This window comes from Sitophilus oryzae, unplaced genomic scaffold (assembly GCF_002938485.1).
Source record: "Sitophilus oryzae breed Bouriz unplaced genomic scaffold, Soryzae_2.0 scaffold_682_pilon_pilon, whole genome shotgun sequence".
Classification (NCBI taxonomy): domain Eukaryota; kingdom Metazoa; phylum Arthropoda; class Insecta; order Coleoptera; family Curculionidae; genus Sitophilus; species Sitophilus oryzae.
This window is the reverse complement of record NW_022147287.1, coordinates 1,990,138-2,013,089: the sequence shown is the minus strand read 5'-3', so window position 1 is coordinate 2,013,089 and position 22,952 is coordinate 1,990,138. Positions and strand designations below refer to the sequence as shown.

The window sequence follows — 22,952 nt, the reverse complement described above, 5'->3', positions numbered from 1 at the left end:
ATAGACCTTTGTGACAGACGGACGGACGGACAGCGAAGTCTTAGTAATAGGGTTCTCGTTTTTACCCTTTGGGTACGGAACCCTAATAAAAAATAATGAAATGAGATAACCCTCATTAACAACTAAAACGGAACACACTGTACTGTGATGTCGGTTTCCTTTATTCATGTAATTAATACCGACACTGTAAAGCTCTTTTTGTATATACAGTGTGTCCCGGATTGTCTTTACAAGCAGAACAACTTTTTTATTATTAACTTTTTGAGAAAAAGGCATTCTTCATTAAAGTTTTCGCTTGTCCTAAAATGGTTAATATAATAATCCCGTTTTTTTATACTTTTCCAAATTTCCATACCGTGTTACAAAAAAAAGTTTTAAAAAAATATGAAATTATAGTTGAATTTTTTTGAAATTATAGTTTTTTTGTTACATCCCTTGGTTAATTTTTAAGAGCAAAATGAACTTGCCACCAACAATTTGCAATTTTTTCAATTATTATAATTTCTTCTTAAAGTTATTTTTCAATATGACAATACTATGAACTGCCCATCATGTTCGACGTTTGGGAAATGCTTGGTAAGAGGTTTAGAGGTCGCGAAGCGGTACCAGCTTCATTAAATAAACTTCGCTTGGTTCTTAAAGAAGAATGGGAAAGCATAACGCAATATGATATATGCAGCTTCAATGACAGTATGAACGGACGTATACAGGCAGTTATAGCAGTCAAGAGAAGCAATGCAAAGTATTAGGGTATTTCTTACCATTTTGTTTGTTTGTATACTTGATTATAATAGATGTTTTCTTTAATATCGTTAGTTCTGTTGGCGTTATGAATGTTTATTAAAACCAGGACTGTATCGTTAGTAACACTTTTTTAATTTAGTATAGAGTATCCAATGCAGCGTAATAGGACGTTACGACAATGGTCACAAAAAAACCATCTCGTCATATTAAAAAATTACATCAAAAAGTAATGATAATTGAAAAAATTAAAAACTCTTAAAAATTAACCAAAGCATGTATTGACATGAATCAAAAAACAAAATGCTCAGGAATCGTGGTTCTGACCGTAAAATTATATTTTAGGAAAATATAATAGATAATTTATCTACTTATTTTATAAATAAAAATATTCTGATATTGAAGTTTTTTTAACTTGTGTTATCTGCTTTTAGATACACTCTATATGAATAATTTTTTGGCATATGCAGAATGTACAAAGCTTTTTGTACCATTTAGGACCATACGTATGATTAAAAATGCATATTTTTCGAAAAAAACGTCGTATTTTCCTTAAAACAAAAACAAAAATAAAAAACCAATCAAATTGTTTTTTCTAATTTCAATACAGATTAGTCGTACTTGGTAAAAATGTCGATTTTTTAAAAATTGTAAATTTGCGGTAAAAAAGATTCTTAACCAAATTTTCACAGTCTTATAATAAAACACCCTGTATACGAGAATTCACTAAATATATTTTCGAAAACCACATAGCATCTTAATCACAATAGATGCATCTAAAACCTGGTCCAAACCGCATCCAAAAATCTTTTTTAGTTCAAGAGATATTCAACTTTAAATTTACCCTAAAATTTTGCTTGTCCCGATAATTATGTACGGCGGTTTATTTGACAAAATTGTCCACAAGTACTAGTTAAACGCTTCTCTTCACTTCACATACGCCAGAAAGAAATCTAACAACTAACCTGTTTGTTTCACTTATTTTTAATGGCCAAGCCGTAAGGGGAATCCCCCGGGTTCCGAGCGTCGACGCATCGGCCCGGAACGAAGCGGTTTGATATTGATTGAGATCGATTCGGTTGCCCAGTAGTAAAGTGTCGATCCCGCAGATCCCGCACAGTAAAATCCCACAACTTTGATCCCGCGGAATCTCAGAGGGATCCAGCATTTGCGGGATTGCATTCCCTAATATGAACATATGAAAATAGGGCTAAAAATAACAAAAATATAGCACTTTAAATTTGAGCAAAATTTTCTCCGTTGCCTTTTTTTGCATCTGAGAGTTTGCATTAGGAAGAATGTATTATTTTCAAAAATTAATAAAAAAGTTTTTCCTGTTTTAAAGACAACCTAGGGACATACTACATAGTATCAAACAATGTTCTATTATTGCACGCTAACAAAATCAGCAATCCCTTAAAACGATCTAACAGAAACAATCTTAACTTAACGCTAATCAATGTTTAAAAATTTCTCTTTCAATTCGTCCGAACATTCGCGAACACTTATAATCAACTTCGAATTTTCCAATATAACTTCCTTAATATGATTACTTTCTTTTTTATAACCCTCCAGTATATTTTTCAGTTCTTGGCTCTTCATATTCCTCCTACCTTTAACCACGTTGGTTTTTTTGGAAGAGTCAAAGTTATTCTTAATATAATCGTTAAAATCGACATTGTCGATAGAGAGCTTCTCGCCGAAGTCTCTCAGTTTGTTTTCGTATTTTTCAACATCAGAGGCCAGGATTTCTGTTTTTAAATGCACGTTCTGAGCCATTTTGTACCAGTCGCCGAAGTTTTCCGACAGGGCTTCGTACTGCGGGAAAACTTCGACTTCCAAAAGATTTTTCACTCGATTGATGGTCTGGGTGATCTTGATTCTTTCCAGTATGTGAAACTGCTCGTCGTTGTATGATAGAGTTCGCGTAGCTCTGTCTCGGACAAGATGTTGCCAAGAGTCTCTGAGGTGCTCTACTTGGGTGCGTGCTCTATAAGAAAAATAAAAAAAAACATTAATTTGCAGTGTTCCGTATAAATGAAAAAAAAATAATGATCTTCTGCAAAGTATACTGGGTTATTCACCACATACGACACGGAGTATTGTAACTAAACGATTAAATTTTTACAAATTTAATAGTCCTTATTAGAGCTACAATTTAAAAATATTTTTACAAGATACAGAGTGTCCCAAATAAATAAAAAATGTTATAGTTGTATTTTTTTTTTTAAATGGAACAGCCAATGTATTTATTAATTTTATTTTTATATTGATTTTATTAAACGTGATTAATAAAATTGCGTTTATCTAATCAAGATCAAAATATATAGGGTCTGGCAATAGTGCGTCGGGCATCTGTAGCTCCTAGAATAAAAAACTTGGGAATTTTGTTTTAGTGCAAATCTACAGTATGTTCTAGGATGTATTTCAGGAAAATAGATAAGAGTAAAGAGAAAAAGATATGAGTAAATATATTTCGATAGTTTCAGAGATATTAATAAAAAAATAAAAAATATGTATTTTTCAGCTGTTCTGAAAAATTATTAAAAATACAAGAACTGTTCTGAGATCAAAAATAAATTAGGTATTTACTTTGGATGGTCTGTACTTACTTTACTATAAATATGGTAATCGTAAATCATAGAGGATGTTCAAAATTTTACGCCAAACTTACTAAAACATAAAATAATTTTCCTTCGTTTTTTTTTAATGAAACACCCTGCGTATTATTTTTTCAATAGATGGAGAATTAAAAAATGAAAATTTTTTGTATTTAGAGAATTTGAAGTTTTTTAACGGTTTCGCAGATGTTCGCGGTTTTTATATTTCATATGGCATTTTCCACAATAAATTTTTATCAAAGCCACCCAATGATACACAAAAACTCTCGTATTTTACCATTGAATGCGCCATATGTAATAATACTGCGTGTATCAGCAAAACTATTAAAAATTTTGAAATACTTTAAATACAAAAAATGTTTAAAGAAAAAACAAAGAAAAATATTTTATATTTCAGAAAGTTTGGAAATTTTCCTGAAATACATGCTTGTATATATTTAAACAAAATTTTCACATTTTTTATTCTAGGAGCTACAGATGCCCGACGCACTATTGCCGGACCCTGTATATCAAAATAAAACGAGATGTAATTAACGAAATATCATGGTAACAACAGCTATTTTCGAAACGTCTAGGTTTACTTATTTCACTGAGATTTATGAAAAAAAAGTCCTTTGCCTCGGGTCCACATACCGCCACGTTTTGGAAACAGTTCAAAACGAAACGAAATTGAAAAAGCCAACAGGAAACGTCAAAAAAATCACCCCGCGCCCGAGGGACAAACCGAAATAGGTCAAGACAAGCAGAGATAAACCGAAACGCGCCAAACTTAAGCGACACAATGCGACCTTGATAGTGATGTGCAGGTCGGAAAGTGCCTCAGGGAACGTGCCCATGTTCCGGGAATGTTCCGGGAACGTTCCTCTAAGGTCGGGAAAGTGACTGAAATTCGGAAAAGTAGTATTTTGATGCCGAGTTGGAATATTCCTCGGAATATTCCCCACTTATCGGGAACTTTTCTTAAATTTAGGGAAAGTAATCAAAACACTGGAAAAGTTGTGAACAGGGCACGCCACAAATAAAAAGAAGAAGAGAAACTAGGTTATAAACATAACCTAAATTTGTTTTCTTTTATCGACTTGTGTTGCTTCTGTTGTTATTTATATATTATTTTGTTGTTATTAAATATATTTTGAAAGTTATATTTTCTTAACTTTATCACTTTTCTGCTTTGGAGAATATTTCCGGGAACCTTCCCGGAAAGTTTCCAATTTTTCATAACAATTTTTTCCATTCCCATCATTATCCAGATTTAGGGAACGTTCCTGGGAACGTTCCCAGGAACATTCCCTCAAAATAAGATTCCCGGAATGTCCCCATCTCTAGACCTTAACCTGTTTCGGTCTATTCTCCGTGTTTTAAAGTTAACAAACTTACCTGGCAGGCGCTAAAGTCTTTGAAGGACATTTCAAATCCCTGCTCATCGTATCCCACTGTAGTCTAAGATTGTTCTCCACGCTGTGCTGCTTGTACAATCCATGCACTCCCACCGCCACAGTCGTCGTAAAATCCTTACTAATACTATCTAACTCCGCAGCACTATTAGATTTCAAACTGTAATTGCTAATTTTCTGCGACATCTCGAAAATCTGAGCAGTTTTCCTATAAATCTGACATTTCTCCAACAAGTGCTGGAGCTGCTGGTGGAGATCTTTCAAATTACCATTAATATATTTCGTTAAGTTATCTACAGTATCACAAATTAGTTGGCTATATAGCGAGAATCGTTCTACTTGTCTCTTAGCTTGGTGTCCGATGCTACAAGCGAACTTCGCCTGACTAGCGTCATTCTCCACCGATATCACTGTGGAAAAATCGTTAAATTTTGGCAGTTCTTGAAACGGAGGAATGTTAACGTTGTTATTCTCTTTATTGAACAGGAACAAGGGATCAGTCTCGGCCGTTTGAGGGAAACCACTCGCGTTTACGTACTCCTCAACTAAATTCGTCAGGAGTGAGGTTTTGTAAAGCAAAATCTGATTTTCCTCGTTGATGTCCGTCTGTTCGAAAATGTATTCTTGCAAATGACGGTACGACTCTTTAGGGTCAATATAGACTTTGATAAGAGTGGACTTGTTGATGTGAAATATGTTAACGGCTTTTCGGGCTAGTACGGCGTCGACTTCGCCGAAAAACTGGTCGAAGCTCCAGATTTTGTGGTGGTCGGCTTCGAGAAGGCCGGCCAGTAAGGGAGTGACGATTTTCTTAAGTCCCACGCTCAGTTGACAGTTGACTGGAAGTTCTCTCTTCCACTCGATGGGGCCGTTCTCTTTGGTCTGGATTCCGGATATAACCCCGCTTTCCTAATGAAATTGAGAATAAATTAATAAAGGATTAGTTTTCGAACATTCGTCGCCTTCTTTTAATAGTGTTCAATAGGGTGGGTCAAAAAAATCGACTATTTTTTTCACTTTATAATCTGAAAAATAGGTTGGTAGATACGCCAAAAAAAATCTCTCTCCAAGAATGAGCTGTTAATTTTAATAGTAAGGTCCTCCGCCTTTCAGTTTTCTATTTTTTTCCAAAGAAAAATTATTCATATCTCGGTATAAAAATATATTATAATATGAATATTGAATATATTCAAATATTAAAATATTTTTTGTTTAAAAACCGGTGAGTTTTTCGGAAAAAGTCTTAAGCACGTATATTTTATTTTGTTGTTTTACATATTTTAAGATTTTTTTAAAATTTATACAGGGTGTTTCATAAAATATGACCATTGAATAATCACGATACTGCTTAAACTGCTTGGCGTTTAAAGCTGATTTTTGGCAAACGGATTGACTGTATGGGGTGTAGAGGTTCGATAAGGACGGGTTTCTCGAATCTCAAATTCCAAGGGGTAAAAACGCCCCTCACATATTACAATATTTGTTATTTAAAAAACGGTTAATCTTTCGGGAAAAAGCTTGGACACGCATAATTTATTTTGTTTTTTAACATATTTTGAAATTTTTAAAAAAATCATACAGGGTGTTCCAAAAAGTTGGGTAATTGATTAACCACGATTCTGCTTGACGTAAAAAGCTTATTTTTGGCAAACGGATTTTTCGAAAGTCAAATTCCAACGAGATGAAACTACCCCTCAAATATTACCTCATGCTGACATAACTGTGAGAAAATTTTATTCAGTTTGTTTGTTAAAATTAAGAGCCCTTACTTGGAGATAAATTTTTTGCGGTGTCTATCAACTATTTTTCGGAGTATAAAGTAAAAATAATAGTCGATTTTTTTGACCCACCCTAGTGTTTCTATTGCTGTTATGAAATTTATATACATATAATTATTCAAAAGAAGAGGCATGTGGTGATTTATTTTTGAAATCAGAAAATAGGGTATATTGTTTTATTAAGAGTAAAAATGATACTTTTTGTAGCCAGACTGTACGTTTGGCATACAGGTGAGACACAAAAAGTCATTTTTACTCTGAATAGAACATGCTATTTTTTTCAAACGTCACAAATAATTTTTTAAACAATTTTAAACGTTCCAAATAGTATAAAAATATTTAAAAGTAATACCTTGTATGTAATTATATATCGAGAAACTATGGTTACGCTCGTTGAATTTGGCACTTTATGTCAGTTTAATAATATATTTTCGTACTTTTGTGTTTAGGCGTTAAATAGTACCTTTGAATAAGAAGACTAAAAAAGAAGCATATCAAAAATCTTAAGTCCACCGCGATGAGACTCAAATATGGCCGACTTAAATTCCGGTTTATGCTTTGAATAAGAAGACTAAAGGAAGGAGCATATCAAAAATCTTAGGTACACCGCGATGGGCCTCAAATATGGCCGACTTAAATTCCGGTTTATCAGTGTCGTTCTAATTTTATTTAAAAAAATGTAAAACTATGATGTAGGGTAGACGTGGGGTAGACTCAATAATTTGTTGTTTTATTTTACGTTGTGAATAAATGTTGGTAGTTATTAAAATTGTTATAAAAATATATAATTCTAATAAAAATAGATAAGTTATAATCAGTTTTTATTACCACAAACATCCGATACGCTACTGAAGCAGGTAAGTCAAATTAACGTATCTAAATTTTTTGACATCTAATCTTTGACAAGTAATAAATAAAAGCTAAAATGCAAGAAAAATATATAATTTAGTTAATTTAAGTGAATTTCATAAATGATCGGTTTACTACACGTATGTATATTATATAGTCACTTACTAGCGAAAAGTTGTTCCATTATTTCACTCAATTTTTGCCGAGATCTACCGCACGCTACACAACCAACTATTTAGAGTCTTTTTCGATAAATCGCGATAGTGTCACTGTTAATTTAAGCTCTGCCACAATTTCCATCTAAATTTACTACCTTTATACAACTATCAGTAGTAGAATAAATTATAAATAACATAAAATAAGCTCCGTAAAGACTGACAAATCCACAAAATTTCAAATAAAATTCAAATTTGTCAAATGAATCGTCAAACAGAACTGTCAAGGATCCCCACCCTAGAGTCCTTTTTCCGCCCAGCATGCATGAATACATGGATAGCATTATGCTCCTTCCTTAGTCTTCTTATTCAAAGAATAGTACCAAATGATCGAAAAAAAAACGGCGTCCAGTTGGCTTGGAAATGACGATCGATGACATTTTCCATATAAAATGACAGCGATCTTCATTTCATAGCCATCGCTGACGCCGTTTTTATTCGATCATACGGTATATTAAACAACGAGTTTCGAAAACGACGTTTTGCACACGAGTTCGACAGTTTGTTGGCTCGAGCCGCAGACAAGAGCCACAAGTCGAACGAGTGTACATAGAAGTTTTCGAACGAGTTTTTTACGCTATTTTTTCTACGACTACAAATTAGCAGCAGGCTCACTCAGTTTTTGCCAGTTTTGTGAAATAATTTGCGATGTAATGATGACACTTTTCTGACGGCTGCGTTGCGTTTGGCGTTTCAGCTAAACATTGGAGGTTAAAAATGTTAAAATTGGCACATGTCGTGTGCAAAATGACACACAACAGTTTGCAAAACGCCAATTTCAGATCGAGTTTTCCGTATGTCAAACTGCATTTTCTAGGCTAGTCGTAGAAAAATTACTTTTTTATATTGTCAATCACGTCGCAAAAATTAATACTTTTGTGACGTTTGAAAAAAAAAGTTATTTCACACTTCTAATATACAGTATGTACCATTTCAAAAGTATATTTAGCATTATAATTATATCTTTGGAATAGAAAACATATTATTCTATTTAATTTATAATCAAATTTAATATAAAAATTAGTTTGGGCCACTTTGTATTATACAAAGAAAATTGAACTACATTTTTTGTATATATTCCTAATATATTAAAATATGAAATAGAAATCCTAATTCTCTAAGCATTGATTCACCCTGTACAGGGTGGGTCAAATTCGACGCTTTTTAATGGAAACACCCTTTTCTATAGGAGATAGACGAAAACTAATATCGGTGTCTGGAGCTCAATTTTCATCAAAAACATGATGGTGAAAACCGCACATCAATATCTTTTACCGTTCCGGAGTTACGGGGTGTTTTTCAAAAATGTGCATTTTTAACAAATCGCTGTAACTTTTTTGCTGTGGAAAATTTTATATTTCTATGAAAACATTTCCAAAGCACCTTTTTACGTAGAATTTAATGGTTTAAGTATAATTTCTTTAAAATTAATAATTTAAGAGTTATCAACAGAAAAAGTGATTTTTTATTTGGGACACCCTCTATATTTTTAATTAACTGTAAAGAATTTAAAATTACCTTTCCAAAAATATAGCACACTTGATATTTTGTTATAATCCCCTTCGAAATACAGAATTTTTAAAAGTTCGCCACTTTTAACTAGTAGGCTTTGGACCCCTTATTGATGATATGCCCTTAATGGAACTCGAAAACATATTTTTCCAGCAAGACGACGCACCGCCTCTGAACGCTGAAGCTATCAGCAAATTTTTGCAGCTTATTTCAAGAATAATTGAATAACTAACCAAGACTCAGCCGTTGGCCGTCGAGGCCGCCTGACTTAGTGCCCATGGATCTAATCCTATGGATATATTTGCGGAAGAATAAAGGTTCCTTATTCCGTATAATCTAGACAAGAATTAGAAATACTTAGCAGTTATGAGAGGGTATCTTTCACCCCTACTGAGTTTATGAATTCCGCGAGAAATGTTCAAAAACTGCCCCGTCTGTCCATAACAGAAGACGGTCGATATGTCGAACACCTGTAGCAAAATCTCATGACTTGGTTTGCTATTTATATTTATTGTTATTAGATATAGTTTAAATGTGTTGATGTTGGTTAAATATATTTTAAATTGTCATAAAATTCTGCATCTCTCATAACAAATATTATTTTCGTTTTAATTGATGCTCACAGCTTGAATTTTTTGCATTATAGCCGGTGCCTTTCAAAGCCTACTCATTTGAAGCGGGCAAATTTTTATATACTTTATACCTCGAAGAGGAATCGAGCAAAATATCAAGTGTGTTATATTTTTGTAAAGGTAATTTTAAATTATTTTCAATAAACTTAAAATATACAGGGTGTCCCATATAAAAAATCAAATTTTCTGTTAATAATTCTTAAATCATTAATTTTAAAAAAAATTATACTTAAACCATTAAATTCTACGTAAAAAGGTACTTTGGAAATGTTTTCATAAAAATACAAAATTTTCCATAGCAAAAAAGTTACAGCGATTTATTAAAAATGCATATTTTTGAAAAACACCCCGTAACTCCGAAACGGTAACAGATATCGATATGCGGTTTTCACTATCATGTTTTTGACAAAAATTGAGCTCCAGACACCGATATTAGTTTTTGACTATCTCCTATAGAAAAGGGTGTTTCCATTTAAAAGCGTCGAATTTGACCCACCCTGTACATTACCAATAAACGGTAAACGGATAAGAATTACGGTTATTAACCCTTAAGTACCAACACCCCGTCTCACAGACGTAACGTATTAGCTGGACATATGACATCTCCCCCCTCTCCGCTTCTAATTATCATCCAGCTATGTAATTTCAATACGTATCAAAACAAGTTAAAGGCCGGCAGGGCAATTTGCGAAAGTGTGTAGTTTTCCTAATATTTTAGTTCAAACTGTCGATGCCGTCTGACAGACGGAGTGTTAGCGTTAGAGATGAGCGATATTTCACGAACTGTGATTTTTTCAGTGATATTTAAAAATCACATATCACGATCGTTACTTTTTTTGAGAAGAAAGCGTGAATTGATATGTGATTTTCACACTATGCAAACGAGCAAAAAGTCGACAGACTTGTTAATCCGTTAAGTTATTTAATATAACATAAACAAAATGGAAATACCGATACCGATTACTATTGCCGGCCACCTCGCTTTCGTTTAATATCGCTTTTTTTTAAACTATAAAGGGTGATGGTACATTTTAGGTACGTCGTCAATCTTGAAGTTATTGATGTAAATTTGATATTAATATATTCTACAATTAATGTTTTAACGTTTTAAGTACGGATCGTACGAATACTCGGCTAAATCTTTGAGATTTGAGTTCACTGCAATAAAATTATTTATTTTTTGAGGTTAGAAAAACAATTACTCTTAAATAAACAAAACAAACCCGCGTCCTTGCAACCCGGCAAGTAACCGATAATAAATGCAACTTGACTGAATACTGGATAAATGAATCAAACCCAAACTTGTGTGTCTCAAATCTAAAAAAAAGTAGATATAAATAAACACGTGAGTATTACGCCTTAACTGGGAACGGGGCAACGGGGACGGAGCGACAAGACTTGTTATTGTTATTGAAACTGTGATCACATCACGTTAAAAAATCACTGATATTAAAAAATCACAGTAACAGATATCAGTGTGATTAAAAAATCACGATATCGCTCATCTCTAGTTAGCGTTAACGTAAGTTTTTTTTCTAATTTGTGGAATGAACTAAGCACTTAGTAAAAATTGTGAAGTATGGCGAGCAAAATTATAAGGATACTCTTCTAAAGTAGTTTGAAGAGACTGGCAGCGATAATACCAAAATAGTGACATAGAATCCGAATGTGGCAAAAATTTGGTATAGAGAGGGATCATAATTCTGAATTCGAATTAGAAGGTAAAAAACGGTTTTTAACTAATATCTAATGGTATGTAGCTTTGTATGTTTTGTTATAGATGATGAAAATATGGATGTGAATGATCAGTAGACTAATATCGAAGAAAGTGAAGAGAGCAATTTGTTTGAAATGCGCAAAAAAGTGTGTCGGGAACAAGCCCATCTTTAGGCACTGTCATTTTTTATTCTTTATATTTTATTTTGCTTTGTTGTGCTTAGTAGATATCCATTTATACGCTAAATATAATAATAAATATATTTTTTCATTTTCCTTTCGTTTTTTTTCTATCTCTATGAGAAACAAAGATATGTCAAAAATCCAAAACTAGTACTTTTATTTCAAAAATATACAACATGTTTGCATAATATAAGCATTCGATATTTTTTTCCTGTAGTTTTAATGCTAATGATTCACCCCACTTACAAAAAATCTGTTAGACACAAACAAAATATGTATTTTTTTAATGCGTCTCTCAGACGGTCTGTTAGTATAGGCGGGATTATTTCAATATGTTAGTACTTAAGGGTTAACGTATATAGTAGCGATGGGAACTATCGAATGAATTAGACTATCGAATGGTTACTGAATGAATGATTTCAACTATCGAATGGTTTTATTCAAATAAAATCATTCATTCATTTGTATACTAAAGCATATGTGACAACCTCGCCGTGCGACTAAATGGTTATCGTTGAGCCACGACTATCGAATGCTTTTGATAAATGAAAAATGAAATTTAGTATTCGTTTGATTTTTTGTGTGCGTCAGTGCATTATTAGTTCTTCCAAATTTTTATAACTTCACCTTATAAATACTGTGCTATTTTTGCGTTTATTAAAATATTTAAAATACTAAAATAGTAGTTTTTTTAATTGACGATTGTGTGCGTGTGCAGGTGTCAAATTTTTCCGAAAATTTGTGTGATTTTCTGTAGCTCGATCTTTCAATTATTTTATTTTATATGGTATTTATGGTCTATTTTTTAATGGGAAATTTTGAGAAGTAGCAATTTTTAAGAGAAATGAGATGAACTTGAAGTTTTACACGTGCCAATTTAAAAAAAAAGTTAACGATGTTTGTATTTTGTTTATGCTAATTCTCTTACATGTAGTTTTTTGCGAAGAAATATTTCATTTATTTTTTAATGTAAATGCCAGTAAAAGTAAATATTATTTTTTAATAATAATGTAAAGTACCCAATATAAATAATTTTGATTTCTAATTTTTCATTTATATTTTCCTTCCATTACACTGCATGCTTAGAAAATTAATAAATGTTTATATTTCATGATTTTAAAGTTTGTTGTTAATATAACAAATTAGCTCTGTAATTATTATTATTTAATAAACCAACGATGCCAAAAAATTTAGAGACTATATTATTTTTAAATAGGATCTAATATAAATAATTTTGACTTCTAATTTGTTGTTTATATTTTGCTACTACGTAAAAAAATGTTTATATTAAATTATTTTAAATTTTGTTGTTAATAGGTATAACAAATTATTACTGTTATTATTATTTTTATTAAACCAGTCTTTATTAAAAACATTAAAAATCATTTTCCTACATCCGAAATATTTTATTATCTAACCTAACCTAACAACAGAATATTAATAAAAAAAATGCAAAATATATAGACATACTATCCGTAACTAACTAAAGCCAAACAATAATATTCTTTGCTAATATCAACTAATACCAATATATGGCAACAGCGCCCTTCATAATGTATTTTCTGTGTAAATACTAGCACCTCAATAAAAAAATAATGTGTCCTTATCTTTATATGACTCCGCAAAAAATCAAAGATGCCGGCTTCTTTCTAGCATTGCCACCGACCGCTGTCGGGTTTCTCGGAAAGAACCTACGTCGCCGGGCGACAACTAAAATCCAGTTAATATTTTATTATAATCGATCCTGACGAATAAATGAATTTCATAAATGAATGAATTTTATAAATGAATGGTTTTTGCTGCCGAATTACTAGAATACAATATTTCAAGGCAGATGACGCATCTATTCGATAATTTTTATTCGAATAGTTTTCAACAAATGTTTTTTTACTAGCTATCGAATTATTCGAATGAATTGCAACTATCGAATGTTTCGATAGTTCCCACTACTAGTATATAGTTAAAATACAATAATTATTACTATTCTATAATGAACAGAGATAAAAACAATATTATCTTTTATAATGCTATTAAAATTCTGACATATATAGTCCCCAAAAACTTTAATATTGACTTACAAAAAAAAATTAAGAGCATTTATCAAACATTAAATGACTCATTTTATATAAATAACCATTGATATTGTATGAACAAAAAAATGTAATCAATACAAAAGAAATACCTATATAGCATAATAAGCATAATGTTGAATTTTATGCCTTAAAAACTTGATCCTTAAGGTAAGTATAATATGAAGAAAATGTGGATAGTAAAGTAAAACATTAGATACAGGGTCCTGCAAAAGTACTTTGAACATCTGTAGGTCCGATAAAAAAGAACCTGGACATTTTGCGTAAATGCATACTTGAAGGATACTAACTCCTATGTCAGGAAAATATTATAGCTTTTACAGGGTGGCCCAAAAATACGAGTAAATCGGAATGTTTTTTTTTAAATGGAATAACCTGTATATTATTGTATTTTTGGCATATTTCTTAATCACTTTACATAGCCTAAGATATTATTAAGTTTGTATTATTTATAATTTCAGAGATATAAATAAATATAAATGAAAAACAAATACTTTTCAGCATTTTTAAAAACAAATATATTAAAAATATAAGTTATGACCTGAAATCAAAATTACACTAAGTACTTACTATAGTTAGTGTGTCCTTTTAATTTATTATACAGTGCCGGCCAAAAGTGGAGAAACTTAAATTTTACAATGCATTCCACAAATACATTTGCTATTGATACGCCAAGTATACAAATGTTTATAGATCTTGACAATAATTAATAAAAAAGAAAAACACTAAAAATATTTTTAGAAAGAATTTACTCATAAGTAAAATTGTTTATTTTTATGGGGACATAAATGAAGAAACTTTTGCTATTATTACTATAAATTCAATATTGCTTGTGTGAGAAAGTTAATATTTTGTCAGTATTTTTGTAGTTTGTCTTTGAAATGCCTCGTGGTATTAATTTATCAAATCAGGTAAAACAACTGCTTATTAAAAAATACCAGGAGGGAGTCAAGCAAGTTGATATTGCAAGTCAGTTAAAATTCAATAAAAGTGTTGTTTGCAAAGAAATAAAACTGTACCAAGTAAGAGGATCAATTGAAAGTAAACCTAAACCAGGACGGCCCAGAAAAAGTGGAGCTGCCACCGATAAATTAATAAGAAGGTGTTCTTTGAAAAATCCATTTTTTACTGCGGTCAATATAAAAAAGAAAAATCCACATGTTTCAATTTCTGTGAGGACTATTAGAAGACGCCTAAGTGAAGGGAAACTACAAGCCAGACGCCCTGCCAAAAGGCCGTTTATTTCAAAAAAAAATCGACGGTCTCGTTTGGATTTTGCCATAAAACATTTAAATTGGAGTTAGGACCAATGGAAACAAGTGCTATGGTCGGATGAAAGCAAATTTAACATGTTCGGCTCCGATGGTATGAAGTGGGTTAGGGTCCTAATAACGAAAGATACAATCCTAAATATACTACGCCAACTATCAAACATGGGGGTAGCAACGTGCTTGTGTGGGGGTGCTTCTCTGGCCATGGGATGGGACCACCAAGAAGAATAGAAGGAATTACGGATCGGTATCAGTATCTGGACATTTTAAGAAATACGATGTTGCCATTTGCTGAGGAATCGTTACCTCTTGTTTGGAAGTTTCAGCATGATAACGATCCAAAGCATACTGCAAAAATCGTTAAAGAATTTGTTGAAGCAGAACAAGTGCCTGTTATAAAATAGCCAGCTCAGAGCCCGGATTTGAACCCCATAGAAAAATGGGAGCAACTAGAACGCGAAGTCAGGCAGAAACACCCGGAAAAATTTACAAATAAAGATCAATTATTTGCTGCTCTGTCACAAGCTTGGTCTGAGAGTTCAGAAAATAATATTAGGTCTTTGTTGGAATCGATGCCGATGATTGTTCTAAATTCCATGTCAAACTTTATGAAATATAAAATAATTTTTCTTCCCTGTATATCAATATTTTGATGGGTGGAGAGGCAAATATAAACATTTTTTTTTAATTTACACATTCGCAAATATTCGCTGTATTATTGCATATGGCTCTTTGAATGGTAAAATACCAGACAAACATCATTATGTGGCTTTGATAAACATTTATTGTTGAAAAAGCCATTCGCAAAATAATACCGCGGATATCTGCAAAACCAAAAAATGTTTATTTTTTAATTCTCCATCCAGCCAAGAAAAAATATTGGGGTGTTTAATTAAAAGTAAGTACAGATCAACTGTAGTAAATGCCTAGTATACTTTTGATTTCAGGACACTTCTTGTCTGTTTAATAATTAAAAAAAAGCTGAAAAGGCTGAAAACTTTATTTTTTATTTATTATTTTATTAATACCTCTGAAACTATCAAAAACTTAGTTATTAATAATTTAATATTTATTAACATCTCTGAAACTATCAGAAAGTTAAAAAAAATAAAGACGTTTATTATTAATATCTTACGATTATCTAAGTTATCAGAAAAGAAGCCAAAAATGCAACAATAAACAGGTTGTTCCATTTAAAAAAATGGCATCCCTATCCATTCACTTTTTTTTGAGCCACCCTGTAGAAGATAAAATATTTTCCTGAAATACATCGTAGTACATACTTTAGGTTAGCACTTACACAAAATTCCCAAGTTTTTTATTCTAGTAGCACCATATACCCAACCCATTTTTGCAGGACACTGTAATTTTTTTTATTTTTATGTAAATATAAAGTATGAATAAATCCTATGGCCTTTTGTAAACTTAAACTAGTTTTAATGTAATTAAGATAAACAGAAAAAAAAAATGAAATAAATACACAATCCTAGGAATCAAAATAAAAAAAGCTGTTTTGTAAACATGCCCTATAGTATTTTCAATCGGATCTTGACTATGACAGTTCAACAAATTCCATTGTAAAATCCCATAAAATTTGTTTATCTGTCATCAAATAAACCACACTTGATCTTGTCGTATATATCTTATTTACTATCAATGTAGAAGTAGATATTTTATTTCTATTGCATTGCCAGAATCACTTAGTATAGGTAAAAACCAATTATTTAATATATAAATCATACCTTCTTTGTTGTAATGTGATGCATGGTTTCCTTGTTCCTTCTACCACCATAGGGCCGAAAAGGTAAATTCCCCGTAGCAACATGGTAAAGAGTCACACCAATAGACCACAAGTCAATTGTAGCACCAAAAGTCTTATTAGCATGTTTTCTCAAAACTGCTCTCTCATACATGTCTGGGTGAAGATACTCCTCGGTACCATAAAGAGATACAAAGTGTTGACCATCTTGTAGTTCTCTGGCAGCACCAAAATCTGTCAACTTGTAAACAGTTGTTCCATCATCTTTAATAAATTTCATGATGTTCCCTAAAACCAGTAAACCTATAAATACATTACTTAGATATTAATTACCCAAGAATTTACCTGGTTTTAAGTCTCTGTGTACCAAATTATTATCCCTCAAATGTTTCATGCCGGCGTACAAATGAGCTAACACCAACAAAAATTCCGATTCTTCCAGTCCGTATGTGTTTTCTGGATCATCCAATATATTAAATAAACTGCCGCCTGTGCAAAGTTCCATGACAATGACTTTACCTCTGTTTTCTTGTTCTTCTTCAATTGCCAGCAATTTAACAATGTTTTCATGGTTAACTTTCCTTCAATAAACAATTAATTACATACATATAAGTTTTTTAATCATGCGTCGTGTTAGATTGATTTAATTTATGTACCTCAGAACTTCGAATTCTCTAATTTGGACTTCTTGCGGACGCAAAGTTGATATGTGATTGAAAGTTTTGACTGCTACTGGTTCGCCATTAACTTTGTTTACTCCTTGATGGACTGTTGCCGTTGCTCCTTTACCCAATATGCTGGTGGTAGACCAGACATAATTGGCGGATCCCCGTAAATATGAAGACATCGTAATGGTGGCTTTAGGATATGCAATAAACAATCTCCTTAGTTCAAAACTCGAATATTCTTATCTAAGAAAAGATTATAACACGTTACAAGGTACATAACAATTGGAATTAGATGTGAAATCGGATTATTTCGACAAATTGGAAATAGTCTAAGGATATTTCACAAGTTTCCACTTCGATAGTTGGCAGATTCCAAAACGAAAACATTTACTTTACGTTAACGATAAAAATAACTAAACATAACCTCTAAATAATCAGACGATTGTCAAAAGGTTGTCAAACAGTCAAACTAGGCGCCACAGAGCATAAATGAAAAAGGTTCCAAAGAAATAGGGATGGGTATTTATGAGTGCTTTATCGATTTTTTTAATTTATGGCCGAAAAAATCACTCCCCTCTCATGGGCGCCATAAGGGTCCAAATTTATTTATTTACTTTTGGCAACACTGATATTTCAATTTTACCTTGTGATTTTACCAGTACCACCAGTACAAAAAAAAAATTAAAAGAAAGAGATTTTTGAATATATTTTTTTAATATAAAACAAAAAATATATTTTTTTAATATGAATTTTATTTTCAGAGTTCTATTAAACTAAAACGGGACTATTATCAATTAAGATCATTTTTTTTCCTTTTCACGGCAAAGTTGAGGTATTTATAAGCATATACTTAGTAATAACAGTAATTCATCACCTCTCTGGAATGATTTTAAAAAAGAAATTTTCAACATCAATCTTATATTTTAAATAATAAGTATAAACTTTTGGTAAAACTTATTCTGTTATTCTTATTAACTTTGTTTCTTCGTATAATTATTTGAGCGTATTTAGTATTTTTTAGCTCTTATTAGCCCTAATATGGGACTTAAACGTTGAAAGCAGTAACTATTAAAAAAAAAGGAATTAAACAGTAATACATATTACCTTTGTTTCTTTTGCATAATTATTTGAGCATGTTTATAGTATTTTTTAGCTCTTATTAAAATGAAGATGGGATTCAAACCATGAAAACAGCAACTATTTAAAAAAATATACGTAGGAATACTCATTAATAATTTAAGGTAGGTAGTGTGTAAATAAGAGGTTAAAAAATAATATAAGTTCTCACCGTAGCGAGTAGCTATTTCAAAAACCAAAATAATTTGGCAACTGCTACTAATATCTTAAATTTTATCTTCTACTCCTATCCATGCCCATATATTCATTTCTTTCTTCCATTTTCCAAGATTTTCTTGACTTTATGGTGAAGGAAAAAATTTCCGATAAATATTCCCTAGAAGTTTGATACAAAAAAGAAAAAAGTATTAGTATTGATATAATGACTATAAAAAAACAAATATAATTATAAACTAGAATTTTGTCTTATAATAATAAATATTATGGTTTACCAAAATAACTCACAAATTTGCCACATATTAATACGTTTTTTTTTCATAAAATAATTTCTTACTTGGACATCCAATATATTTTATTTGTACACTTCAATTTCGATGCAATTTATTTTATCTAAAAAATAAAAAAAAACATATTTAAAAATCTAGAAAATTATGAAGCTGCAAGAAGATACTTTCTTACCTGTAGTCATCATCATTTTCAGCTTGTTCAACAAACACTATGGTGTAGCCTCTCTCACATATTTAGATAATCTCTTTGTAGTTGGGCCCATTGTTGTCTATTGTTGGCTATGCGAGCTCAAGTTAATTAACCCCGGCTAATTTCCTAATATCATGGTCTTCTAGGTCTCTTAGTTCCTTGTGTGTACCATGCTGTAATTTTTCTGGCCCATCTGTTGTTCGTCCTTCTTGCCAGGTATCCTGCCTATTGCCACTTCAGGGATTTGACTTTTGAGGGTCTTTTGTCGTATCCACTCTATTCTTTTATGGTCTCTCTTGGTTATTCCCAGCAATTTCGTTCCATTGAACGTTGTGCGACCTACAGTTTCCTTATGATGTCCGTTTTAAGTGTCCAGGTTTCGCCTGCCTAGGTCATGACTGGTAGTACACATTGGTCGAATGTTTTGTTCTTTAGATAAAGTGGCATTCTGGATTTGAATATGATTTGGTTTGGTTTGGTTATGGAGCTTCTTCCATAATTACTCCATGCTAACATAATTCTTCTGTTGATTGCGGGTGGTGAAGATCCCGAGCTCTGTATTAGTTGTCTCAAATATATTTATTATTCTACTATGTTGTGCTATTCATTGGAATATCTTTTCTGTCTACTAGTTCGTTATACTGGGTGTCCCACTAAGAATAGCTCTCGGCTGTATCTCGGAAAGTATTAGCCATAGGGCTTACGGAAAAAAATATTTATAACTAAAGGGGCTAGGAGAAATTGCTGGAAATTACTTTCAAGTTTGTAAAACAGCCGCTAGGGGGCGCAACTGCTATGGCAAATAAGAAAATAGAATTTTTACAAAATTTTGCCTAGATAATGAGTACTATAAATAATAGCTTCATAATCTTCAGTAAATTTTGGATTTTCTTTGTTAGAAACATTTTCCCCTATCTGCTAAAATAAAGTGGTGGAGGAAGGTTAGATCTATCTTTATATAAATGTTAATAACTCCGGACTGGATGATCAGAATCCAACAAGCGAGGGCTCGTTTAAAAGAGCGTTTCTTACTCTATATAGTACCATAAAAATAATAATAATAAGGTTTTGAACGTAGCCGCTAGGGGGCGCTTTCTTACAATCTAACAAACATAGCGCGTTTTTTCAAAAAAATTAAACACGAGAATATATGTAATTTTAGCTGATAGTAAAGAGTAGTAAAAGCTTAAAAAATCAGCGAAAACCGCATCTTGATATCTTCTTTCAAGCCGAAGATATTAGCAAAATTATAATAAATACCAAAAAATAAGCCCTTAATTACCTTATTTATACAACACGGTATCAGTAGCCCTCTTGATTATGCCCATTCTAATAAAAAAATAAGATAGAAACAGTTAGTTTATTTTAAAATCCATTTTGGTAGATAGGGGAAAATGACTCTAACAAAAAATATTCAAAATTTACTGAAGATTATGAAGGTATTACTTATAGTACACCTTATCTAGGCAAAATGGTGTAAAAACTCCATTTTCTTATTTTTTGTTGCAGTTGCGCCCCCTAGCGGTCGTTCTACAAACTTGAAAATAATTTCCAGCAATTTCTCATAGCCTCTTTAGTTATAAATATTTTTTTCCGCAGCCCCTATGGCTAATACTTTCCGAGATACAGTCGAGAGCTATTCTTAGTGGGACACCCTGTACATTACTTTAGTTTTTGCTTGTAGAAGATACATTAATTTTGAGACCTATTTTACTGCTGGCTGTATTTAGTTCGTTAATTTGGGCTTTTAGTTCTTCAGGAATATTAACAATTAGAACTATGTCATCAGCGAATCTTGGATGTTAAGATATTCCCCATCTATTTTTAATCCGTCCAGTCCAGTTGACGGAAGATTTCTTCTAGTGTTGCTGTAAACAGCTGTGGGGATATCTCGTCTCCCTGTCTAACCTGTAGTATATATTTTTTACAGTCAATATTTTTTTTCACATTCAAAATTTGTCTAATATCTTCACAGCACTCAACACTACCCTCCCAAAAATTCCACATATAGCGCCCTGAAAAAAAGGATATGCAACAACCAATCCACAATACCTACATTGCAGCTCATACAGAGAACCCTAACCTACTCCTGTAAGAAAATAAACCAGACTTCGATATGACCCTGTCAAGTTTTGGACCTCAAAAATTTAAACTTGAACTAATGATGACCTCAAAAAGTCCTAAAAATTTCTACTGCGCTACTAAAAAACTCGATTCCTTTTTCTAGGCCCTGGAATCATACCTGAATTTGAATTGAAAATACAAAAATAAATTTAAAACATGTAGACTATTTGTATTGAAAATTTAGTTATTGAAATGCTTAGATATTGGCATGCGTTTACTCTAGAGTAGTAATAAGTAAAAGAAAGTGAGTTAAAAAATTAGGAAGTTATAGAGAGTTCATACTACACCTACACGTTTAATTTAAGAAAATAAACATATTATCTGTTAGATATTCACTAGATTTAAATTTGACTAAGATAATATGAAGAATGATATTAACTATAGTTAATAAAAGTTTTTTTTGAAATAGTTTAAATCATAGAGAATCTAATCCCAAATAACGTTAAAAAGAAAACACTAAAACAATAAAAGACTTGGAATCCTCATTATCTCAGCACCCTCGATTCAACATTACAGAGACTAGAATATGATGATTAAGTATTCTATTAAATTTAGTTTAAAATTACAAACAATACTGCTAATACTAATAGTAACCTAGAAAGTCATAAAAATCTCTTCTACACAACTTAAAAAACTTGATTCCTTTTTTCTGGGGCCTAGAATTATATCTGAACTTGAATTGGAAATATAAAAATAAATTTAGAAAATTTAAACTATTTGTATTAAACATTTAATTGAAATGCGTTATTGACATACGTTTATTCTAAAATAGTAATAATTAAATAAAAGTGAGTTAAAAAAATTAAGAAGTTAAAGAAAGTTACCTACATCTACACGTTTAATTTAAGAAAATAAAAATAACTGTTAGGGGTTTTCTAGACTTTAATTTGACTTAGACAATATGAACAGAGCTATAAGAACATCAAATACATTCTTAAAAAAGCCGATAGACAAAACAACCCAATAAACAGACTGATACACATAACAACCCAATGGACCTCTGCTGCTTTCGAGAGGAAAGCATGTTCTTTGCTTCTGTGGTAGCCCCCACAGAGGACGTTAGCCCCTGCAGAAGTCAACCCAACGTGCTTCTGTGAGGACGCTCATACAGGGGACTTTAGCCCCGGTAGAGGTCGACTCGACACTCTGCTTCGCTTCTGTGAGGGGCCCCACAGGTGACTTTAGCTCCTGCAGGACCGCGCTCACGCCATCTCCGGGAAAATAAACGAACAACCAAATAAACCAGGAAAAATTTTTAAACAAACTTACGTTTTTTGCAGAGCGCTCCCCACGATGTGCATCCCTTGCACAAAAAATATACGCTCACTAACCTGAAACAACAGAAAAAATACGTTAGTTAGAAAATATATAAAGAAATAAATCTTATAACATACCTGATTTTATCTCGTTCCATGCTCTCCATATTACTGTCCTTTTCCAGTAAATCTTCGTTCCAGACCTGCACCAATCGTCGTGCCTCCTCAGAAACAGCATTAAGGACAAGAGTACCTTAAGGCAACAGTTAGTGAAGAAGGTATTACGACTGAGACCTTGCACATCGGACATCTCAAGGCCACAAAAATTATAGATTTGCTACGATAGGTAACAAGAAAGATTTAAGGTGTC

The 22,952-nt window shown here is 32.0% G+C and overlaps 1 protein-coding gene across 2 annotated transcripts; it reads right to left on the bottom strand.

Moving 5' to 3' along the window:
* Window positions 1-1,958: 1,958 nt before the first annotated feature.
* LOC115887944 (serine/threonine-protein kinase TBK1) lies at window positions 1,959-22,862 on the bottom strand. Of its 2 annotated transcripts, none has more exons than XM_030907479.1 (6): window positions 22,721-22,862; window positions 17,418-17,672; window positions 17,107-17,342; window positions 16,745-17,049; window positions 4,740-5,665; window positions 1,959-2,731 (listed from the first exon to the last, which is right to left on the bottom strand). In XM_030907479.1, exons 2-6 carry the CDS (start codon window positions 17,606-17,608, stop codon window positions 2,194-2,196), a joined length of 2,196 nt encoding a protein of 731 aa, XP_030763339.1. In that variant the 5' UTR covers window positions 17,609-17,672; window positions 22,721-22,862; the 3' UTR covers window positions 1,959-2,193. The 2 variants fall into 2 exon arrangements, with proteins under 2 accessions (XP_030763339.1, XP_030763338.1); XM_030907478.1 differs by lacking the exon at window positions 22,721-22,862 and adding an exon at window positions 18,718-18,913.
* Window positions 22,863-22,952: the final 90 nt, after the last annotated feature.

Excerpts from the sequence above, each read along its gene's own strand:
- LOC115887944 (XM_030907479.1), bottom strand. The coding sequence starts at position 17,608 with ATGTCTTCATATTTACGGGGATCCGCCAATTATGTCTGGTCTACCACC. Across the intron at positions 17,050-17,106 it reads ACACAGAGACTTAAAACCAG|GGAACATCATGAAATTTATT; the intron begins GTAAATTCTTGG and ends TACTGGTTTTAG. Across the intron at positions 2,732-4,739 it reads AAGACTTTAGCGCCTGCCAG|AGCACGCACCCAAGTAGAGC; the intron begins GTAAGTTTGTTA and ends TTTTTCTTATAG.